Source organism: Aedes albopictus, chromosome 3 (assembly GCF_035046485.1).
Source record: "Aedes albopictus strain Foshan chromosome 3, AalbF5, whole genome shotgun sequence".
Classification (NCBI taxonomy): Eukaryota; Metazoa; Arthropoda; class Insecta; order Diptera; family Culicidae; genus Aedes; species Aedes albopictus.
The window spans coordinates 176,149,269-176,175,092 of NC_085138.1; the positions used below are offsets into that span (position 1 = coordinate 176,149,269).

Genomic DNA, 25,824 nt, shown 5'->3' on the forward strand with positions numbered 1-25,824 from the left:
TGTCTGACAATAGGAGGCAATCAGTGAAGTACTAGATTGAAAGTAGTGAGCTGAATTTTTGTATGGTGAGATGATCAATCCTCCATTTCTGCAATGAAATGGTGCAAACAGCGTGGGTTATATGATTTCTTGCCTAATTTGATGCTGGTTGAGCAAAAGTTTGGATAACTGTGTTGTTGTATTATTTATTTCTTACAACTTTAACAACACAGTAACGCAAACTTTTGCTCAAACAGCATCAAATTAGGCAAGAAATCATATAACCCACGCTGTTTGCACCATTTCATTGCAGAAATGGAGGATTGATCATCTCACCATACAAAAATCCAGCTCACTACTTTCAATCTAGTACTTCACTGATTGCCTCCTATAGGAAGCAATCAGTGAAGTACTAGATTGAAAGTAGTGAGCTGGATTTTTGTATGGTGAGATGATCAGTTCTCCATTTCTGCAATGAAATGGTGCAAACAATGTGGATTTTATGGTTTCTTGCCTAATTTGATGCTGTTTGAGCAAAAGTTTGGGAAACTGTGTTGTTGTATTATTTATTTCTTGCAACTTCAACAACATAGTTACCCAAACTTTTGCTCAAACAGCATCAAATTAGGCAGGAAACCATATAACCCACGTTGTTTGCACCATTTCATTGCAGAAATGGAGAACTGATCATCTCACCATACAAAAATCCAGCTCACTACTTTCAATCTAGTACTTCACTGTTTGCTTCCTATTCTCATCACTGCCCAAAAGTTTACATGACATATCATGTAAAAGTCATAAAATGTCATGTAAACTTCCATTATATGATCATGTAAACCATCATAACACTAAGTGTACATGACAAAAATGAAGTTTGCATGACGTGTAATTTTCATTATTTTTATGGCAACTTTCGCAAGAATTACCCAATACTCAATGCAAATCGTTGCAAAACTCGACTCTTCGTATTTATGCAACTCGACAAGTTTCGGTTAGATTCGCTTAATACTATTTATTTTATCAATTGCAAAAAAAGCATACGGATTCACACAGAATTGTGAATTTGGAGAAAATTTAACTTTTCAAACATTTGAATCATTAGTTAAAATAAAAAAAACACTTTAATATTACTTCACTTTTGAAAAAGAAAAACTAAAAAAAATAATCTTTTAAAGAATGTTTTACCCATCATTTTCTATTTTTTTTTAAGTTTCAAAAGTAAAGTAAGCAATAGTAAATTTCAACTAGAGATTTCAATAGAAAAGTTCTACTTAAAGTTCCAAAGTGTAAGTGAAGTTTTTTTCAAATATTTTTAAACGACTTCTTCTGATTTCTATACAATTGTCTCGGTAACAAAAGTACAATCGACGTAAAATTTAGAAGGGTTTTATGGTGAGGATTATAACCTTCCGCTTTCTAAATCATGCATTTTGTTTAAATTTGTGTGGGCACAAATCTGGCGATCCTCCAAATGCCAGCTAAAAATACGAATCAATGCTATTTGTGAGTAAGCAAGCAACAACAGTCTTACTGGCCTACTAGATAATCAGATGTTTTTTCTCTGGAAAATTAATTAAATTGCAAGACGTAGGCGTCTATTGTGGCGGTCATTTTCGTTTACGTGTTGACAGACAGCTGAGAAAAGAAGTTGTTTTATTAGGTAACACTCATAAGTACGCATTCATTATACGAACGCTCGCACACATACATTCATGTACCCTATCCGTCGATCAGATTCTTTTGGTTTTAGCAAATAGCCGTTAGGGCTTTGAACGATGTTTCGTGTGATTGCTATACCCTGTAAGACTACGAGTACACTTTTTTATGAACGACAAATATTTGACCACTTTTGACAGATTAAATTTGGCCTATTGATTGGCTCTGTTTACCCTTATTCGTTTCGTTGAAAGTGGCAAATATGGTTTGTTTGCCCGGTGCACCTTGATCTGTCAAAAGTTATCAAATATTGCACATTTGTCAAATAGTGAACTATTAGCCTAAGAACTGGAAAAAGGGGATTAAATCTGGTGGGAAAAAATCTATAGAAATAAAAGCACATGTAAACGATTCTAACCAGTTGATGCGCTTAGTGTGTGAGGTGTAAAATGCGAACTAAAGGAACCATTAACTCTATATGATACAAACAAGTTGCGTGTTCCGGCGAGAGAATGTAACAAACAAGCTGAAAGAATTCGTCCACTCTTAGTTGAGCTATAAAAATCAAATGAAGAACTTGGCTGCAGAAAGGTGAACTCGAAACTACACAAGAAAAAGTAACACTGATGAGATATATTCCATCTTTCAAAAACAGGTACTAGGATGCATTCGTAAATTGTTATTGATAATGTTGCGCTCGTAAGTGTTTTAATGTTTCTTGAATTCCATATCCCAATATTAAACAAAATGCATGTAGGCTTAGTCAATAGCATTACACTAACACAACGTGAACCAAAACCACTGTGTGAAACAGAACTGGCCTTTGAGTTTTTAGCTGGTTTAGAGGATAACAATTGGGTAATCGTCTCTGGTGGAGTGAACTTGACAAAATGGTGTAAGCCTTACGTTTGTTGCCTAGGTAACATTATTGGATTTATGTGGTTTTTTTACAAACAAACTAAATCAATACACTCAATGTTCGTACCTGTGCGGTTTACAATTCCACTTGTGTCGCCAATAAACCCTAAGAGGAGGGCAGTTTTCTGTTCTACTGCTTTCCAGTTATTAATGACTTTGATTGGCAAATTAAAAATACATTAAAATGCTATAAATTTCAAAAAATAACTGTACACACCAAACGCTTTCAGCAATATTTTGCTGAATTTTGCCGAGCTGAAGGGTTCAGCCATTTTTTTTTGCTGAACTTCCGGCAAAGTTTGCTGAATTTCAGCAAATCGTTACTGGTGATCAGCAGAGTTAACTGAACAAATCAGCAAAATGTTGCTGAACTTCAGCAAAATTTTGCTGAATTTCAACAAAATGTTTACTGAAACCTTCAGCTCGACAAAATTCAGCAAAGTTTTGCTGAAACCCTCAATCTATTTTTGGTGTGTATGTATTATGGAAAAATCAACTAAAACAATGTGTATAGAATAAATAAATCGCATTCATTTAAAGACACACAACTATTTGTTGCATGTGATGTACAGGGATGTACATTGTACACATCCAATAACAAATGCATCTTTTATTTCTCCGGTCAGTACATTAGAGAAGATAAGAAGCAGAGGGTCCTCCTCTTCTTGGCGTAACGTCCTCACTGGGACAAAGCCTGCTTCTCAGCTTAGTGTTCTATGAGCACTTCCACAGTTATTAACTGAGAGCTTCCGCTGCCAATGACCATTTTGCATGTGTATATCGTGTGGCAGGCACGAAGATACTCTATGCCCAAGGAAGTCAAGGAAATTTCCTTTACGAAAAGATCCTGGACCGACCGGGAATCGAACCCGTCACCCTCAGCATGGTCATGCTGAATACCCGTGCGTTTACCGCCTCGGCTATAGGGGCCCTGCAGAGGGTGCAAGTGACAATAAACAAAGAAAATGAGGCTCAATATTTTTTTCTTCAATTGCCAATTCCAACTATAATCATAAAACCTACGTAAACATAAATTTGAAATAGGTCTGAAAAGCTTGAAATTTGCCAAAAATGTACTACCAATTGGTACCAATTTAAACAAACGGGGTTCCCGTCGGCCGTCACTACTAATTTCTACAAATTGGACTAACGTCAAAAAGTAACGTTTATTTTCGTTTAAATTCCGCAAAGTACATTAGTATAATTGTAATGCAACGCTTAATAAATGAAAATGAATTCTCAATTATAGCGTAGCCTACCTAAAGACAACCCAATGAACGAAATATGTCTTTAGTAAATTGTAGCTATGAAATTTAATCCACAATAGTTTTAAAAATGAATATTGTAAGCCGCATTGATAGTCCACTGAGTGTATGTTTATAATTGTAAAGAAACTATACCTTTCATGCGATTTCATAGAAAAGCTGTAAGAATTACAGTCAACGTGACAAATTGTAAATATGTACAATATGGATTTTTAAATTTTATCTTTACGTATTGACCAAATGCTTTCAAAAAAGTATAGTTTCCTTTATTTAGTACAAATCTCTTCATTCCTGACCATATTAATCTACTAGTGTAAGGCTACGATGATGCCGTCGCAGGAACTAAATACACAGCTCCGCGCACGACCATGCTTTTGATGCAAAACACTCACCCATAGTTGAAGCTGTTTTCCATGTCCTTGTTGTACCAGGACTGGCTGTGGCCGCCGCCATGGTTGCGATTGGAATGATGCGAATGGTGAGGAGAGAATGGCATACGAGAGCGATTCCTTGGGGCGGCACCCCGTGAGTACGGTCGCCTTGACGTTCCAGAATGGCCCGGATTCATCGTTGAATGTGTACCGCTATTTCTCGGTTTCTATATCCCTTCCGTTTTGCTTTGCACTATTCGAAAGTATCGCTCTACACACAGCACGAAAATACGATGCAATGGTCTTCTTTGTTTTCACTCTCTGCGGTACTGATTTATATTCAAACAGCAATCCCGAATCACTCTTCTCTGCTGCAGTTTTCCTCCAAGCGAGGAAAATGAATGGCGTAGGTTTCTACGATCTGAATACTTTTTTTTCTCTCTTTTTTATTGTTTATTTTTCAAGCTTCTGTTGAGATTTTTTTAATGTTTATTTTTCTCCACTGACGCTGGCGACGAAGCTGAGTCTTTTTATTTGCAATCGACGATACAGCGGGTCTTTATTGCACACATTGAAAATGGTCTTACTTGGTTGGTTTTCACATAGCACTTTGTCCGATCGAGGCCTTAAGAACAGATCACACTCGTATGAACCCGATTCGATTCACAACTCAGTTTGATTATTGCGCTTCGGCACAGTTCATTCATAAAGCAAAACTTATACGATCTTCGAGGCTTGCCCTACCCAGTCATACGTAATAGACGTTGAATTACAAGGAGCCTGTTGTCCTGCACGACCGTGGATGCACAATAGAGAAAAACACTGGAAGCAAACATGTGATAAATTGAATAACGACGCAAAACAAGGGAAAAGGGTAACCGCGAAGGCGGACGAGCGGAAAATGTGTGCAGTGGCAACGTGTTCCGTTTTTCTTCTAGGTAAAAGTCATTCCATGCTGAATCATGTATCTTATCAAATTTGAAATAATTGTAACTTTGTAACTTTCTTTCCATGGTCTGAATAAAAGTTTCAATTTGTTGTATATCATTCAAGAGGTTTCAGACATAAAAGAAAAATTAAAGCTGTGTCAGTAAAAGATTTACAAATAGATGACTCCGGTGTTTGTCCGATGCATTATGTGTCACAGTGCACAGACGAGCATCGTTCACTTAGTTGATCAATGATACCCCAAATCAACGTAAAATAAGATTCAAAAGGTATATAGGTATATGTTCAAACATTCACATTTTTACTGTGGCTTAAAACGCACTGAGAAGGCCTCTACAAAAGCGTATCATGTTTCATGATTTTAAGGTTGAAGGATTCGTCATTGATATTTTGAAAGCAGTTTTCTCGTTCAAAACACAAATATTCGTTATGAAAATGTATTCACTGTATTTCAGATAGAGAGTGGAATGCAGTGAATACATTTTCATAAAGAATATTTGTGTTTTAAACGAGAAAACTGCTTTCGAAATTTCAAAGATGATGATGAAATCAATGACGAATCCTTCAACCTTAAAATCATGAAACATGGTACGCTTTTGTAGAGCAAGTTACAAAATAAAACGATTAATGTTACTCCGGATACTAAAATTTTAAAACTCGCCATACAAAATAAAACAGCATTGCGAACGGTCTAATAGCAATCTTTATAAATTCAAGCTTTTTTTACTTATATTGGAAAGATAAGTTACAAAGCGACAAATTGGCTTTCAAACGATTTGACATGGAATGGCTTGGATGTAGTTCTTTCTATGCTGATGTAGATTACCCGTGCAAACAGAAGCAAGACGCATGTGACGTTGTTGGCTTTTGTAAGCGTCCCAACGCTACGAGAACTTGGCGTGCTGCGTATACTGCAGCAATTTATCGTTCAAGCTTTGTTTGCTTCCGGATTAACGGTGATACCGCAGCTAGGGCCTGCTCTTCTGTCCAGCGCTGTCCTCGTCGTCGGTCCGATGCCAGGGAGCTTCTTGTTGGCTTCACACCAACACTTCTGCACGGTCGCCTGGTCTCTGCTTCACGAATCGATACGCGGCATTCAGTTACTGGAGATCGCGGGGGGCAGCCAACGACGCTGGTTAAAAAGTCTGCCGGAGAGAATCGGAGAAGAAGACGGAGAGAAACGATGGGAAAATGTTAATTTCACTGTCTGAACTTTCGATTTCAGTGTACAATGTGTCCGCCACGCTGGGTATGCGGTAAGCTCTTCAGTAATTATTATATAAGAAAACGCATAGATTTAACCTTAAAACCGAGGCACAAAACGGACGCGAAAGATAGGTCTCTTCTATGCGCTCGCATTCGTTGGCATGTATTTTGATTTGAACTCAGTTGTACGCAAACATCGTTACATTACTTTGAATCGTTTATCAACAAGGGCGTAAATAAAAACATTGAGAAAATATAAACTTCCTCGGAGTTACAAACAGCTGGCTCTAGCGGAGCAAAAGAGAAGAAGTACGACATAGCTATTATTCACTCCAGCATTTGCATGACGTTTACACGCGCGACGTTCTTTTTAGCTCACTACAGTGCTACGAAATGTGAGGATTTATGTTGGCCTGGGCTACCACGGCACCAGAAGGCAGTGGCCTCGATGATGCGCATGGCGCGGTACCGGAGTTGTGCTCATGCGTCCTCGTGATTCTCGTTCCGTCGTCATCCGGACAGCCGTCTACGGCGTGTATAAAAGGTTTCTTTAGATAGTAGGTACGAAACGAAAGAATATGAAATCTTTTTTGTATAGAAAGCCCGCAGCATACGATGACGAGGATTTGTTTGGAAACAATGATACATCGTTATGCTCTTTGTGTTTCGTTCTGAGGTGGGATGAATACACTTGAGCATGAAGGGGTTCCTGTTCACTGTTTGCGTATGCTTGGAAACATATTTATGCTTCGTTCATGTTCTGTCCTTTCAGTGAAATTTATAAACTTTATACTTTTGGTTAATTACTAGTGGAAATAGCAGACAAATATTTGATTCGATTTGTACATTAACTAAAGTCTGAAGGGAATTGATTAATTGCATAAAATATGAGCACACAATCAAATATGTATCATTTTATTAGTGAACGCTTTTATAATTGCACTAACAGTAACTTAACAATATTTGCTAGAAAATGCATCATCATCGTTTTCCAGCAATTTTGAGTGTAGTTTCGAAAAAACGAATAAATGCCATTCAACATGGGTAGTACATGCATCAATAACCATGAGTCTCCATTTTTTTCCTAAAATCACGTCATGTGGTCACGTGGCTGTGCATGAACGAGCGCCCGTACTTACAACTAGGGGAAACTTGATCCAAAATGCAACGGTGGGGTGAAATGGTCCAACACATAAAATCAGTCCTAAATATGATTTGATCATTACTGTAGTCCTTGCTTTGTCTGTAAGTGCTAAGATATGATTGCATAAAGATTCCTTCATGAAGTCATACATGAAAACCCGCGGTAATGCTTTTGATTTCCCAATGAAAAATGGCAAGAAAAAATTCCTTTTTTTGCAATTCAGTTTTTCTGGTGATTCATTTATCAGGCATGTGTTTCCAAAGAGATTGAGAAACAATATGGAGACGCATGGTCGTTGGTACTCCATGGCAGATGCCCTTTTTGCACCATTTTCGTTTCACAAACCAACTTTTTATATCGATGAAAAATCATTAGTTTCGTGAATTTCTCCGCTGAAGTATGATGCAAATAATTGTTAGTTGCTGTTAATACTTTGAATACCTTACAAATGAGACTATTTATCATTGAAAACGACGAAAGTTTGGCATTTCACCACACCTCACCCTACAGCATCATCAGCTCATTTTATGGTCAGATGGGGTAAGATACCATATTTCAAACTTTCGTCGTTTTCAATAATAAATAGTCTCATTTGTAAGGCATTTAAAGTGTTTATGACAACCAGACAATATTGGCTTGCAACTCCTGCAGAAGCATTACCGATTCAATAGTATTTTCATTGAATTTTAGCGTTTTCAAAAATTGGCTCGTAAAACGGAAGTGGTGCAAAAAGGCCGTGTGCCATGGGGCAAGATGCCACTTAACATGGGCAACATAGGCAATAACAATCATACACCTACATGTGTTCCTCAAAATTTCAGAAATGCTTCCAGCACAAAAAAAAAACAATCAGCAAATGAAATATCCATTTTTGCCGAATTTCAGCACAACGTTGCTGATCAAGTGTCGAAATTGCTGGATGGTACAGCAAGTTGAAAAATAATTGCTGATATTCAGTAATTTATTTTGCTGAATGCAATCAGCATATAAAACAGCAAAGTTTGCTGAATATCAGCAAAAAAAATATGTAGTGTAGGTTTACCTGCCTGGCTTCTATATCGTCGGTTTTCTGGGCACAACTCAAAATTTGTCATACTTTTGAGATTTTGATGCCAAATGATGCGAAACGATGTAAACTTCCAGCTCATAAAGACCCGTTCCGAAATTGGTTGAGAAATGCCAGATTTTGATATGTTTACAAATTTTCTGCAATGAAGGCACAATTAAAAATCAGTCAACTTTTTCAATAGTCGTTGAAAAATAGTCATCCAAAACTCATGGAACAGATAGTCCTTCAATCCCTTTCCATGATGCAATAATCAAAATTCGTTTACTTTTGACAAATGATGAGTACAATAAATAAACTGGTTGCAGGTGCTTCAAGATTCCCAACTTACAAACGCTAATTCTGAAAATTCACATTTTTTTGAGTTGTACCCAGGAAATCGATGATATTATTGCATAAAGATTCCTTAATGAAGTCATACAGGTAAACCCACGCAAATTCTATTGATTTATCATCGGAGAATGGCAACTTGCGGGTTTCTTAATAATGTTTTTCTGATGACTTGTTTATCAGGCATGTGTTTCTAGATTAAGAAACCCATGGAGGCGCATGGTTGTTGGTGTGAGATGACCTTTATGCACCACTTCCGTTTTACAAACTAACTTTTTAAATCGATGAAAAATCATTAGTTTCGTGAATTGCTCCGCTGAAGTACCATGCAAATATTTTTCAAGCTTTCGTCGTTTTCAATGATAAATAGTCTCATTTGTAAGGTATTCAAATTGTTTATGAGAACTAAACAATATTGACTTGCTACTCCTGCAGGAACATTCATGATTCTATAGCATTTCATTGATTTTTAGCGTTTAAAAAAATGTTTCGTAAAACGGAAGTTTTACAAAAAGACTATATACCATGGGGTAAGATGCCACCTAACATGGGCAACACAGGCAATAAAAACCATGCGCTTCCATGTGTTTCTCAACACATGGCTGATAACAAAATCATCAGAAAGCGTTAATTGGAAGCACGTAAAACCGGATGTTGCCAATATTGATTGGGGAATCAAAAGAATTGTCATACAATTGCCTCTCTGGCTTCAAGAAGGATGTTATATGCAAACATATCTTGGCATCATTCATCTATAGTGATGATCAAATCACATTCAGGAATGATGTTGTCCGTTGGGCCATTTTATCCCATCGATGCATTTCAAACCCACTTAATATGGTGAATTCAAATGAAGAATTGTTAACCAATACATGTACCAATGGATACTCTATGATAGTCGATGATAGTAATGATAATTTTCTAATCCTCTTTTAGTGGTAACTTTCCACCGAGAAACTTTGGTACATGTTCCTGGGAAGCAATTTTGTGTTATAATTTCAAGCAGTAAATAACTTCCTTGTTTAAGTGAGCTAGAAAAAAAATCTATGTGAACTTAAATTGCGTGGTTGTTTTTGTTTACAAACAGTATCGATAGTAGGCGTTCCTTCGTTGCAAATAGTTAAACTGCAAGTTCGGTGAGTGCAACAAATTTGCAGTTATTGCACCGCCTAATGTCAGAATGGTGCGTCATGTTTGTCCAAGTGATCAGTCGAATGAGGTTCACGTTCATTCAACGTTAGTTGATGGTTCGTTGACACAGTCAGGCGTTGTAGTTATCGAATTTTCGCTTGCTAAGTAAAACATAAACATGTTGCAGTTATCGAACGTCTACTGTATTGCTTATGCTACAAAAATTAGTGCAGGTCTTTGAAGGCAGTTTCCTTAAAATTAGTAAATTGTTAAGTCAGAGTAGTCGAAATAAACTTCAAGTTTTCAAGCAGAAAAATACCAGCAGACAATAGCACATAAAGCCCAGCGCGTCGTTCCTAAAGCAAAGCGAAAGTTATTTTTAGATGCCAGGTGGTTTTTCTCGGCTTGGAGATAAGTGTTTGAATGTAATGGTGTAAAGCCGTGTAGCGCTTCTTAATTCTTAAAACAGCAAGCTGATCATGATTCCACAAATTTTTCTAATTGATTTCTTACAGAAACTGGTAGAAACATTGTGCAGGTGCCCTTCCGCATAACATACCAATAAATTCTCTCTTTATTTGTACTTATATCGAATCAGAAAAAAAGGGGACACGTCAATGTGTCCTTTAACGCGAGCAGGAGAAAATAGCTGTAGTCAGGTATGCAAAACCTGCTTGGGAAGAAGCAGCGATTCAGCATTGAATCGGTAATGATCACTTCACGACGAGGATATCGTCTTCAGTAAAGTTGATCATATACATTCGCTTCATTCTAGACAATACCTTCATAGATTATCAAAATTTCGAGATGTTCCGGGGATGGCACGTTTCAAATGTGTTTTTGTATTGCAATACTTGTATGGATCTGTCTGAAGGTGATTCGCCATATCGTATCAAACCCTCGGTATTCAATCTTAAAAACTATATTTTTTAACCTATCAAAAGCAGTGCGGAACTTTATTTAGTCGAAATACCAATGCGTTGGACTGTCAAGGAAAAAGTCGAGAAAAAAACTCTCGGGTCCAGGAATTGATCTAACAATCTCCATATTGATAATTCCTAACCTCAGAAGCTCGACCGAGTTTTACCACCTGGCAAGACAAAATAATAAAATCAATACTCTCTGATTAACGCCAATAAATGAAATTGAACAGAGAACCAATAAATTATTCTCTTCGAATAGCTAACTATTTCTAATGACCACACAAAGCGAGAGCTCAACATTGGCAGCAATTATGACTTGCGTCGAAATTGAGCTCGCGTTGCATATTTGAGCGCTGTAATTACACATTCCTGTGCATTGAACGAGAATGTTGTTCAACCCCAGCCATCCGCTTCACACTTTGCAGAAATTCTGCAAAAATTTCAAAACAAAAAAAAAATTGATCACACTTTTCCAAGTAAAATTAGCGATGATTACTTGAATGCAGAAGGCGCCAGAAAACATATCTACCGATGATATTTAACGATGAGAGTTATAATAAAAAAAAAACAGAAATAAACGATGTTTTCCATCTTCGAATGAGTGTAACTAGTTTTGTACCTTTTACTTCCGCCCTGTTTTGCTTATCCTTTGAAAGATACGCGTATTTCGACTATCACTTGTCGAAATACGCGTATCTGTCAAAGGATAAGCAAAATAGGGCGGAAGTAATAGGTACAAAACTGATAACACTCATTCGAAGAGGGTATTCTGCTTTAGGATTCGAAAAGTCGGTACAAGATGTTTTTCATATGTTATTAGTGATGAGCGACAAGAGAAGCTCGAGTTCACAATAGCTGTTCCTTCATGTTCACATATTTGCCTTGTCATAATTAAATGGAATTTACAAAATATTAAGTTGCACACAGTTAATCGTATTTTAAGACCATTGTTAATTAACCAAGTAAATACCAAACTCTTTCGTAGCACTGTATAAGCCTTAGTCAGAAAGTTGCAGCATTTTAAATGTGTATAAATCTATTCATATCTAATACTTGCACATCTAGCACTTTTATCAATGTACCATATTAAAAATAAATCATTCCTTAACTATAAACTATTTATCCAAAGTAAAAACAATTTGTAAACGAACATATACCAACCTGTCACCGCGAGCAGTAAAAATGTAAAGATGATTGAAATCTACCGTAACACCAAACACCGCCAAACAACATTACAAATATAAAGGTGTAATCCCACTCTGTTTTAACTACAAATGAGCTAAGTTCGGGCGTCTTGCAATGCAATTATAATTGTTTAATGTGGTATCGAACAGGGGAGGGCAGGCAGGATTCGCTGGAGGTTAAAGATGATATGCTGTTTCAGCTTGAAACATTTGAGGTTTTTTTATACAGTGCAAATGTTAGAGATACAGAAATAGTTAGAGTGAGTCGGATGTGCGTATACGAAAAGCACTGCAGCAGTTGATTTGCATTGCACCTGCAAAAAAAATGAAAAATACAGTGGACTAGTGATATTAGAATTTAAAATTCAGTAAACAAAAACATATCATTATTTGTATACTCAACCATTACTTACTGATGATTGATCAAGCGGTTGCATACAATGCAGAAAATGCTGTTACCCGGGGTGTGTCGGTGTGCTAGGAACACTGATATAAAAAAGGCACATTCACGACCAAAACTAAGATAAAACCACAAAAGCAAAGGAATAGCTACCGGAGAAAGCACGCAAGCCTAGCGGATTAGAGTCGTTTGCCCTTGTCGAAGCCGTGGCAGTACAATAGTCTACAAACGAAAATGTGTAACAAAACTTTTTTTTTTAAATCAGGTAACATTTCAACAATCAAGTTTTTTTAATGAAAATATATTGTAGTGGAAGATATTTCCTATACTTCAAGTTGCTAGAAGTTAAGACTTATAACTTTCATCTTCTTAGGCCAATTATAAAAATAAAAACGTTTCTGCTCTTTAGAAGTAGGAGAATGTTCATTCTCAATATTTATCACAAATATTTTAGTCGTTCTAAAATAACTGTGAATGAGAATGTTAATTGGCAGAAACCTTCAACTTCAATTGCTGCTTCAATATAAACCATACGTGTTTAGCGATTCTGATTAAATTAATTGAAATTTTCTTATTCTGAATCTGTTTTTCTTGATAGTTTTTCATCTGGTGGCAGTGGTAATTATTGTTGATCGAAATCTAAAACCTCTCTCTGGTTGATATGCATTTTTTTTTTAAATTTCCTAATAAAAAAAACCGTTGTTAGTTGTACACATTGCTCGCCTGCGACAATCATCAAGGGCAAACCGGCTATAATCTGCGTGACGCAAGTTATTACCAACATGTAAAGAGGTGGAAGGAACCATTTTACCAGAATTGCATATGCAGCGAAATTGATTAGTGATGCAAACGGAATTTATTCAAAACGCCCAAATTCTATGGATGAACACAGTTTTATTTGAATATCCTTTTTTCGTGATACAGAGGTACATTGGTTTGAGTAATCGATTAAATAATACATGTATATATATACAAAATTCTTGGCTATCAATTGTCTATGCCTAGGTGTAGAAGCAAGTCATGCAATTCGAGCGAATTATGGTGTTAAACAGGAATAAATATATAATTGAACAATACTCATGGTAAAAATGCACCTACCCTCACAGATATTATTGATTTTTTATGTGATATGGAAATAAGACACTGATTAGCTCTTTGCAGCGTTCGATTACTTTTGACTAGCAGTAATGTTCAACATGTGGTGCGAAAACATTGATACCGTAGATTTCGTATAAGGTGGACGAAACAATGGAATACTTTTAGCGTCACTCCTCAAAAACATGACAATATTTGTCATGCATACTTCACCCATGCTTCTCCCAATGCATGACTGCAAAAATAATGCAAAACTTCCTAGCTATAAGTAGTCGCAATTTGTATAGGTATCAAAGTTTTAAATTGAAAACTTCGTACCAAAAATTAATGCATTTTTCTCAGAAACTGGTCAAAAAAGATAGATCTCTTTTTCTTGGTGTAACGTTCCCACAGAGACAAAGCCTGCTTCTCAGATTAGTGTTCTATGAGTACTTCCAATGAGAGATTCCTCTACCAATGACCAGTTTGCATGTTTATGTTATAGAAGGCACGAAGATACTCCATGCCCAAAGAAGTCAAGGAAATGTCCTTTAAGAAAAGTTCCTGTACCGACTGGGAATCAAACCCGTCACCCTCAGCACGGTGTTGCTGATTACTCATGCGCATCGGCTATCCTAACAAAGAAGCATCCTTCAAAATAATGAATCAGTTTACAAGTTACCGTGCATCAAACCTCGTTTGGCATTAGGGTCATTTTTGACCCCAAACCGTACACTACGTCAGCGGACTGCAGCCAACGTGATGCAAAAGAAAGGTTAATATGGTGCGAAAAAGCAAAAGCCTGGCGTCAAACGCAAAAGCAGCATGATTTGTTTTTATTATGCATAGGTATCTCTATCGTTGTTTGTCAGATTTTGATTTTTTGTGTGACCTATAACGTTCGTTGTAACTATGTATGTTGTGGACATGTTATTCGAATCATCAAAGTTTCTCAAGTTTTAATTACAGACAGAGTACTTTCTTAAAGAGCTGTTGTTTTAGATAAAGTTTAGATAAACAAGGTTTCTTACGCAATATATTGTTATTATGAGACATAAAGAATCAAAATCCGAAATAAAGCGATAGAGATAAGATGTACTCAAAACAAATACATGTTTTTTTTTTGTGAGTGACCCAAAACGTTTGTAGAATAACTACTTAACGTACCTACCTAATTTAAAAGTATGATTTGTATTCAATACATTAGTTAGCTATGCTGAAGGTCGATAAAAAGATTACAAAATACAAAACAAGATTTTGAACGAGCAGTTTTGAAAAAATACCGATTTTGGACCTTAAAAAAGTGCGGGGCACGATGGATCATCTTTTAATTAGTTCAGATTTTCTCAACGAAAAACGGCAATATATACGATTTGTCCTGTATTTCTATATGCTCCATATCCATACTAAATAAACAAGAGCTACTAGTAAATATTTTATTAACTTATTTGGAAAATTAAAAAAAACGGTATCAGTGGTTGTTAGATGACTTGAAAATCTATGTTTTCTCAAAAAAAATACATAACATAAATTTATGAATGTTATCATTTTAGGCGCTCCTCTGCCTAATTGGAGTGAGTTATGGGATAGTTTTGTAATAAAACATAAATCACTTTTAAATGCTTCCAAATACGCTCAAAATTATCCCGCGGTCATTTATATGGAGATTATATGGAATGTATCGCATATGAAAAATAACTAAAAACCATTTTATTTTTTATTTCTAATGAGATTTAATATTTTTTTCCATAAATACCTTCAACTTTTGTATATTCATGCTGGTCACCTAACAAAATTATTAGCATAATCAAAACATAAGTAAATGCGCTCGAAAACGACACTGACCCATCTTGCCCCGCCCCGCCATATTGGTTGTAAAGGAATGGTATAGCAATGTATTGCTGTATCAATCCTGTAGAATGTTCTAAAAGTTTTTTTCATTCCATGAATAAGAGTCCAGCAACAGTTATTCATGAACTTTGGTTGACAATCATTCATGAACAAGGTTGGATACATAACAGCATACCTTCAGGCACTTCTCAACGTGATGCCCAATGCTGATTGAATTGTTTCACACGTGCATTGATACAAAAGCTTCTAATGAAGCTTTTGGATATTTGCTTTCTAGGAGATTCTAGGATCTTCTTTATCCGAGGAACAATAAAAATTTGAAAAGTCCCAAAATGAAACACAATGTATGAAAGATAATTGTCAAACGTCAAAGAAAGATAATTTGTAAAACATGGCTAGCTATTTTGGGTCTGCTAGATTATTTATATTTCGCAGTTGGATGCAAAATGGATTCGTGTATCGTGCGGTAAGTACGATGATACTCTATACTCAAAGAAGTCAAGAATATCTTCTTCTTTTTCTCCTTATTTCTGGCTCAACGGTCCAACGAACGTTATAACAACGTTCCAACTGGAACTATCGAACACAAGCGCCTCTGGTGGAAGGATCGCGGAAATCAAATGAAATTTGTTTTTTTTTTTCGTTAAATGCATGTGCCAAGCCGTTTTGAAGAGTGTTGCGTCTGTTTGTCTGTGGTCTTGCTGAATATCCGCTCCGAATGTAGTTTAATATAGTTGTCTATGAATGGTCCACATTAGATAGATATTCTACATGAAGTTAGAAAGATTATAGTTATATATAGCACAATTATCGGATAGCTTACTTTGACCCTCTAATACCCAAATTTTTGATTTTGATCTAAATATCATTTTTCGCCATCTAAAATCGATTTAAACATGTTTTGGAAGATGATTCTTTTCAATTCTCGATTTCGTGAATTTAAGTTTTTGATTTTTCTAATTTTTATTTTTGAACATCCCCACACTTTTATATTTTTCCTGGAAGCCAATTTGGGGAACGGATTTTTTGAGATGAAAACATTTTGAGATTTTATGATTATTGTTAAAATATTATTATTTTAAATATTTTTCACAGAAAATTTTATTTTCCGTGTAATTTTAAGGACAATAATTTTAGAGTGTATTCGATTAAACTATTAAACAAGGATAGAATGATTTGGGAAAAATTAAAATATGTTAATTGTAGCGATTCAATACAAAATAAACAATGACTTCCAAAAGGTGACTAAATCATCAATTTTTCAATGATTTTTAAAAAATGTAAATACGTTTTAAAATACATCAAAAACCATTTTGAGATATAAAGAACAGTCCTAAATATCAGCCAAAAATATTAAAAAAAAAAGATTTTCCACGAAACAAAAATTACAAAAATGCTCAAACTATACCCCGTCTAAAGGCGGGATTGGGTATTAGAGGGTTAAAATGTTATATCTCCGGACTCAATAAACCAAATACAATTTAATTTTGATCGTTCATAACTAATAAAAACAACTTTTGACTTAACTTAAAAATTTCAACATGGAAACAAAATTATAGCGCTTACATTATTACACTAAATAAGCCAAAACAAAGTTGAACAAAGTTGAATCGGTTCACAATTCAAGTTGGAAATTATAGATAACTAGCTGTCCCGGCAAACTTTGTCTTGCCAGTCTTGTGGTGGTTTGACAACTGTTGAGATTATCGCAGCAACGCACTCTAGATTGATTTCATTTCGATCACGCCAAATTTCTTCCCGGTTCATCAAAAATCAGTATTTTCTTAATTTTCGTAAATTTTCAAAGGATTTTCGTAACTTTTTCTGCATATAAACACAGCCGCCACGAATACAAATCTAACCGTGCAAGAGTCATGCTAATCGGTTCACCCGTTCGTGAGTTTTGTTGCCTCAAAGGAATTTTGAACTCATTTTTATATATATAGATTAACTTTCCTCCAAATGACGTGTATATAAATATGTATTCAAAGAAAGTAACAAATAAGTATACAATAAGTAAATAATAATAATAAGTATACAATAAGTATATAATAAGTAAATAAGTAACAATAATCGGCAATAAATTGAAAAACTATTGTGATGCATTTTAAAAATAGATCAATTTACCCACTAAAAATTGTTTTACAAAGCTCATTTTATAAGCCAAGTATGCTCAGAATTTCATATCATTTGGTTCATTGAATCTAGCCGGAGATATTAAAGTTCAAAGTCGCCTATCGGATAATTATGCCTTTTACTATACTGCCGTTCTACGCATAATTGTCCCATGTTATATACGATTCCCATATAACATGGTACAATCGGGCGTAGAACGGCAGTATAATCTTGTTAACTTCATGAAGAATAACAACATTCCCATTTAGACCATTGATAGGCAACTAGTTGATCAACTTATAGTAAAAATTTCAAATTGTTTGATGCACTTTTCTAAAAGTTACAGCTAGTTGACCATTTTTTAAAAATTAAAATGTTTCCTGTCCCTGTATATACACATAAAAATAGACGTTTTACTTACGTTTCTCCCATTAGCCTGTGCGCGCAGGCGTAGTCGACTTATGAATGACACTAACGAGTGGAGCTTTTTTGTCGATCATTTAAAGCTTTCAACAGTGTTCGACATTCGATGAGAAAATCTTATTGGAATCTTATTGGAATCGTAAACAACAGCTTTTCCCATTGAATTGACTGAAATTCAATTTAACCGTTATTTTGTAGTTGAAAATATGTTTTTTTTGTCCCGCGAAAATCGTTTTTTTTTTCGTAAACTGTGGAATGGACGTACTTCGGACATATCACGCTGGATAGAGGGCCAGATCTGCTGTCCAATGATTACGTCCGCGTTATGTTTCACATATTTATTTGAAGGAAAAAATATCGTTTCAACCGTGACGACAATAGACTAACGTGAAGGTAAGTAATACATCAAAGATTATCATTAGTTACATGAAAAAAATAATTTAAGATCAAATTAGATTAGAATTAACAGAATTAATTAGAAACAATTACGGCAAGTATAACAATAGCTGGAAATTCAATCCTTTTTTTGTCGTTAATTCAATGCAAAACTGCAAACTAGAACGGTGATTTTTTTAACGGTTGGAAGTTTAATTTACTTATTTATTTATTGTAATGACCTCTATCTAACAAAGTCATCAATTAATTAATTAATAAGGGGATTCACTTGACAGCGTAAATCACTTATTAAAGTATATTCTGATTAAAGGTCGCGATCGCCAAGGCAATCTTTGATTATTTCATTCACAATTTCATGAAACATTTCAAATAACAGAAAATTATGGCTTCGCAGCAATTTAAACTGTTTAGTTTCTTAATAATTAATTAGTTTTGTACTGTTCATTTTAATATCGCCCTCTAATGTTTATCTTTTGACTGATACGCGTATTTAGACTACTACTTATGATCTTCCTCAGTGTCTCCTCTAAGCAGAATATCGTCTTCGAATGAGTGTATTCCGTGTTGTAAATACCTTTTAATGGATCATTAATGCCGTTTTTCTTTTTGATCCAGTTCCAACCTGGGTTGGAAGAGGATGAGATCACAGTTTCAACCCCTACTCGACTTCGGTTTTACTTGTACTAAAGTTTGTTTGACGTTGTTTGTTTACACATTTTCCGCCAATCTAGTTCCAACCCAGGTTAAAGAAAATGTTTGACATAACTCGACTGCTGTCACAATGCACTGGGGGCCAGGATCGCTATCTAGCGGGACATAATTAATTACTCCGAAACGAAGCATTTCCGTCACATGGTGTCGCTTCGACTACCTATGCGGAATTGTAACGAATTAGGGTAAATCGCCAATTGTTGCACGGCTGAAAAATCGCCAATTGTTGCACACTCCATAAGAAACACATGGAGTGTGCAACTATTGACGAGTTTTAGCTGTGCAACAATTGGAAAATTACTCTACTAATTTCTTAGAAATTAATGCTCCTGCTTATTTCAAAAAAAAACTTTTCCAAAGAAATAATAGATTTTTCTTCAAATATGTGAAACATAACGTCGGACGTAATGCGCTGGACAGCAGATCTGGCTCTCTATCCAGCGCAACATGCCCGAAGTACGTCCATCACACACACGGTTTACGAAAAAAAATCGATTTTCGCGTGACAAAATTTGTGGTGTAGCATTGATTATACGTCGTTTTCAAAATTTGTTACTGTTATTTAATAATCATATTTTTAACTACAAAATAACGATTGAATTGAATTTCAGTCAATAAGGGTTCAATGGGGAAAGCTGTTGTTTACGATTCCAATAAGATTCCAATAAGATTTTCTTATCGAATGTCGAACATTGTTGAAAGCTTTAAATTGTCGACAAAAAAGCTCCACTCATTAGTGTCATTTGTATGTCGATCCTGCCGGCGTGCACAGGCTAATCGTTAGTTCAAATACTCTGTAGTTCGTCAAGCGCAAATCACATGACTCTTTAGCAAAAAACTCGCTGTTGCTTACCTGACCCATGAAAACACGATTATTTAGAATTTAAACGATTCCCTTGGTAGGCAACATTTTATTTACAACTCTACAAAATAACGGCCATTCGATTTTAAACATTGAAGCGTATGAGGAGCAAAACGACGTTCAAATGTTTATTAGCTTTCAACCCGCGACAAATGTATGCATTGGGTCATGTTTATTTTTCGGTTGACACGATTTATTCGAATGTTTCCCCATTTCTAGATAAGCCGCACTCTACTTGGTATCCGACACCATATACCGTCTGCTCATTGTTGCCGCACAAATATTAAAATCTACCGCAAACCGAAAACGATGCTAAGCCAATGAAGCCAATCAGTGCTCATTTCCATATGTGGTTATTTATAATGATTCATTCACGACTACTACATCACTTTAAAACGCACACATAGTGTTCGAACTTCTACCAATATTATAATCGAATGTTTTTTGGTGTCTATTTGTTTGCTTGCTTTGTTCTGTCCTACTATCATAATGTGAAGTAAAGGTGAAAACGTATGGTTGTTTAAGTTCTTATCAAAGAGAAAACACACAAATTGCGCTGTGATCATTACTTCCTACAGTGTAGTCTCCTCTAGCTGCAGTTCATTGCATGTGGCACAGCAATGCATTTCAGCTTCAACGTTCTCGCGTACACTTTCAAGCAGACACTCGGTGTTACGCAACGCAACACTTTATTGCATTATTATCTTGCCGGGGAACAGTAGAACGAGACAGATACATAGAATCAGAAGTGCAATAAGAGAGACACACAACTTTGATAGAACGCCATCTGGTTAAGTCTTTAGTCTACAAAAAATAAACAGATAAACAAAGAGAAAGAGAAAAAGGGAATTTGTTATTTAATATAAAACAATGAATATATACAAAAAATGCGATGAACTCATGAAACTGTAAATATACCAGGATATAGGTTTTCAAACAAACAGAACAAATGGCTACCATTCCGTAATGTGCTACCGAACTGTGAACCCAGAAATAAGCAAGCATATTTAGCTCTGTAGAAATGCAATATTACTGCACCAAATTTTAGCATTCCTGTATGAATCAAAAAGAGATTAATTCACAATTCGGTAGAATGATGTTTGCTAATATACTTAAACCATTTGTTAAGTCCATCCTTGACTGATCGAAAATATTTTCACTTTCTTTTATAGTAAAATTAAAACTTTCTCTTAACTGGTGATTCATAGACAATTTTAAAATGTTAGTTTTGCCATTGTTTTCAAGATAGTCATTATTTTATACCAACCAAGGATGGGCGTAAAAAGAGGTTAAAGTGTATATCGTATTTCAAGCCTAGGGTAACGTTCCTCAAAAAATATTTAAAATTATTAATTTAAGCTTAACACTTGATTGTTAGTTTAACTAGGTGAATTAAAATGTATTGAAACTTGTGTATAATGCCAAAGGCTGCGATTGTTGCTGTGATTGTAGTCAATTAATACACCTCCCGAAACCAAGAAAAAAGATGAACAACAAATATAAGACAACCCGCATAAACTAGTCATTCATATAATAGATGTCTACAAAGCGGCTCTGCTGCTGTTATTTATTTATCTCCTTGCTAAATTAAAAGAGGGTTTCAATCCGCGCACTCAAAGATACACATATCGGGAGTGATTTCCGTTCGTCTGAATAACCATTTAATGCACATACCTACTCATTGAATCAACAACAAAAAGCAGAATGGTGTCAAGCATGCAAATCACGTCCCTCCTACCGTTATTCACCAACGCCGACGGGTGTGATGCTCTTTTTCTTTGGATGCACGTTTAATATCGGTGTGTTTCTTTGTTGAGATGTTTTACAAATTGCAGATGACGGTTAACTTGGCAGCATGCTTTCAATTTACTACATTGACTTGAACTAGAATTTCCAGAATATCTAACAGATGTTGAAGATAATAAAAATTAAAACAAAACTTGGATCTGCTTCTGTCGCACAATCTAGCAAAACTGTCATCTTGTTTTTCGCTTCATTCAGATTCACATAATTGAAAAAAAAAAAAACAACCTTTTGGGATGATACAAACAGCCTGTGAAATTTACACAACCATATTTTTCCTTCGCCATTTCACGGTTTTGTTCATTACAAAAATGGGTTATATATTTATATTTGTGTTATATATTTATATTTTTGTTGATCTACATCAAATGCTAATTCGTTAACTCTTTCTTATATTTGGCATTCTGAATTTAGCAGACTGTTTCAGATCCATAATCAATTGCGAAATCGACAATGCAAGTTATTGACACATTAAAACATCATATTAAGACTTCATAGTATCATGTCTGAGGAAACTTAAAGCCTGTATCCACAATAATCGAGACACAGAAGTACGGCTGTAGCTCTGTAATGAATCGGTAAAATTGGTCAAATAATTGACTGAGATCTATTTGGTGTATGTTTATTATTTGTGCCAAATTTCATAAAAATCGATGCATTACTTTTAACTGTGGATGAAAAACAAACAGACGTGGTTTTAAGCATTTTGTACAATCATGACCAATTTTCATTCGCATAGTTAATGGTTCTTTTACGCTACAGTTCAACGTTCTGTAATGATAATTATGAAATTTCGTAAGCAGTTATGATACTTATAGATACACTTTCTTGCAAAATTTCATCAACTTTTGTCAATTGATTCGAAAGCTACTGGTGTTGATAGGGCTGAGTGTTAGTGAAAATGTTTCGTGTTTTTCATGTGCGATGTTTGCCTATTCATAACTTTTGAATTTCTTTACCAAATTTAATGAAATTTCCACAGAAAGTAGTTGATTATGTGTATATTATGCCTGCAAAAATAAAAAAAAATAAATAAAAAAATAAAAAAAAATAGTACAATCGAAACAATAAAGGGTGCTGACTAATTGCTGTCTAAGGGGCTAAAATCACGTTCAGTCCCAATACATGTTTCGATTATAACGTTGTTCATAGTGCATCGATTTTTTTGAAATTTTGCCTATGCAACGAATGTAGATTGAGAGGTTTGTGTTCAAAATTTCAGCCATTTTCTTTGCCGAATTAAAAAGTTGCAGACCTGACAAGCAAAACTAGGGGCTGTACAAAATTCAATGGCGCACATTCTACTCTTTCATTGCTACAACAAAAAGTACTGCACCGATTCACATGAAATTTTGTAGGTGAAATGAACACATCTAAAGATGTTATTGGGCCAAATTTGAGCAATTTTAATGTATCTATGACAGAGTTACAGCTGTATTTCTGTGTCCCGAATATTGCGGATACAGGCTTTAATGTTCATTATTTGACTATAATTCTGATGATAACATAAACGTAGAAAATCTTAAGAAATATCTTTTTCAAGTACTCGCTACAACAACTGAGTAATTCACCAGCCCGTCTTTGAAAATGTTTTTGATGGTGAATTTCTAAAATTTCTCGTTAAAGCAGTTATGTAAATCTGTTTAGTTTTTCAAACTGATGGACCCCCTTCAGCTAGAACAACAACCACTTCTATAATACGGATTCTTCGATTTTGATCAATTGTTGGCTGATTTAAACTTTTACTACTCGAAAATGTATCAAAAAAAACTGCTACTGTTTACAATAACAAAAAGTTGGACCAGCCACTGCATTTCTACTCTTAGATTTTGAACACGCGTCAGCCCATCCGTTTCTAAAGGCTCCATGAACCTGAACGTCCATTGCATTTGTCGAGTATTTCATGAGAAATTAAATTTCAAGCAGGTTTTGTGCAAGTGTTTATATTTTGTGCCGTTTTGCTTTTGTTAGTTAACACATGATGAAAATCTTTTGAAAAGGTTTAGAGATATTCGGATAGTAAATTAATGCTGTTTTAATATTGTTTAAATATTTGACTCCATAGAGCAAACACCATCTTAAACCTTTATTCGCCATCGTCAGTTATCTAATCAACATTTTTGAACTTTTGATTCCGGTGTGTGCGGTTAGATTGGGAAGAATCGTTGGCGGGAGTTCGTTGTTCAACGCAAAATGTATACAATCAGCATGTATGCAGCTCTCGATGATGTCTTATCGGGAGAGTTCAAAAGAAATGATCAGAAAATCTGGAATGACGAATAAAGGTTCAGGATGGTGGCTGTTTTGTGGAGTCCAATAATTAAATGGCAACAGCATTAATTTGCTATACGATAAAGTAAAAGTCCTCGTATATTTCCAAAATTATACTTTTCAAAAATTTCCATCATGTGTGCGCATACAAAACCAAAACGGCACAAAATACAAATACAAGCATAATAGCTGCTTAAAATCACACTTCTAATGGTGCATTACAATTGAACACTCGAAACATACTATGGACCAGTCTTGTTAGAGATCACAGTCAATGACACATTTTCGTCGATATTCGGCCGTCTTTGTCTCCGACATTCGCAACACAAGCAATCTAACTACCGTACGAAACAAAAACGTCAAACGAATGCACTTGACCACGATGGCGCCTTCGGGAGACGGTTCGGCTTTTGTTATTTCTTTCTTCTTCCACCATGAGTGCTGTGTTGCCCATATCGTCGGTTTCCTGCAATAGGGGCACAACTCAAAATATGTGAATTTTCAGAATGAGCGTTTGAAAATTGGCAATCTTGAAGCACCTCCTGCAAGTTCACTTATTTCTCTCATCATTTGACAAAAGTAAACGAATTTTGATTGTTGTATCATGGAGAGGGACTGAAGAAATATCTGTTTCATGAATTTTCGGTTGCTATTTTTCAACGACTATTGAAAAATCTGACTGATTTTGAGTTGTGCCTTTATTGTGGAAAATTGATAAAAATGCATAATTCTCGCGTTTCTTATCGAATTTCGGAACGGGTCTTTGTGAGATGAAAGTTTACATAGTTTTTCATCATTTGTCATCAAAATCTCAAAAATGACAAATTTTGAGTTGTGCCCCTACTGCAGGAAACCGACGATATGTGTGTCGTATTCAATTCAACAAGCAAGAATAAACTAATATTAACATTCATAATCGAAATTGGCTGAAATCCATGCGAAAAGCTAGAATTGGACAAATGTTATCGTGTCAGACGACATTGATGACTCTTTTTAATGTTTATTGATCTTCGTCCTACCGCTCGTGTTGTGTGTAAGAGGTAACGGTAGCGCATGAATGTAACAAAGCAAGTTGACATCCGACTGCAGCACCGAAATGAAGGTGGTGAAAAGTGTCAAATGTTTACAAGACTGCTATGGACGTTCAGGTTCATTGGGCCTTTAGAAACAAACGGAATCTGAGATTGTGGCGGTGACGCGTGTTAATGTCTAAGAGAAGAAATGAAAAGACGCACAACCCAAATTACCCTGGGCCTGGAAGAGGAGGCCCCCGATAAAGGTTTCCTTGACTACCCTACGTCTCGAGTAAAGCAATTCTAGAAAGATACATTAGCAGTTTGGGTACTTAAGGAAATATTGCATTCCAAATTTCACGTAATTGATCCAAAACACAAGAAGAAAGAGTGATAAAAGAGAAAAAAAACTCCGGTAACTTGTTAATCAAATAAGGTATAGACAACAAAAAACCTGTTTTATTGAACCACCCTAAGGTAATTCAGAAAAAAAAACTGCTCTAAATGGGTCAGTTTCAACATGATATTTTTTAACTTGGTCAAAATTGTAATAGGATAGGAACCATCTCGGCAGGGATTCTGGCTCGCTATCCTATCTATAACCCAAGTAACTTTAAAAGTTTTATTCTGCTCTATATGAGATTTTCGTAACCAATTTTATTAAACTTCCAATAAAACTGATTCATACATCAAAACCTGTTCAAGAGTATCTTCTGGCCAAATGGACCACCTTCGGAGACGTTTTGCAAACCGTAATAAGAGTAGCAATAAAGCAGTTTTAAAA

At 35.4% G+C, this 25,824-nt stretch overlaps 1 protein-coding gene across 2 annotated transcripts in view; it reads right to left on the bottom strand.

Moving 5' to 3' along the window:
- The window catches only part of LOC109403725 (RING finger protein 44), a 70,368-nt gene that overhangs the window by 17,283 nt on the left and 27,261 nt on the right, over positions 1-25,824 (bottom strand). For both annotated transcript variants that reach the window (XM_062843043.1, XM_062843042.1), the window contains exons 2-5: positions 12,535-20,757; positions 12,099-12,435; positions 5,964-6,282; positions 4,211-5,011 (exon numbers count right to left, since the gene is read on the bottom strand). In XM_062843043.1, coding sequence (XP_062699027.1) covers positions 4,211-4,386 — 176 coding nt within the window. In that variant the 5' untranslated portion in view covers positions 4,387-5,011; positions 5,964-6,282; positions 12,099-12,435; positions 12,535-20,757. The remainder of the gene's footprint in view (positions 1-4,210; positions 5,012-5,963; positions 6,283-12,098; positions 12,436-12,534; positions 20,758-25,824) is intronic.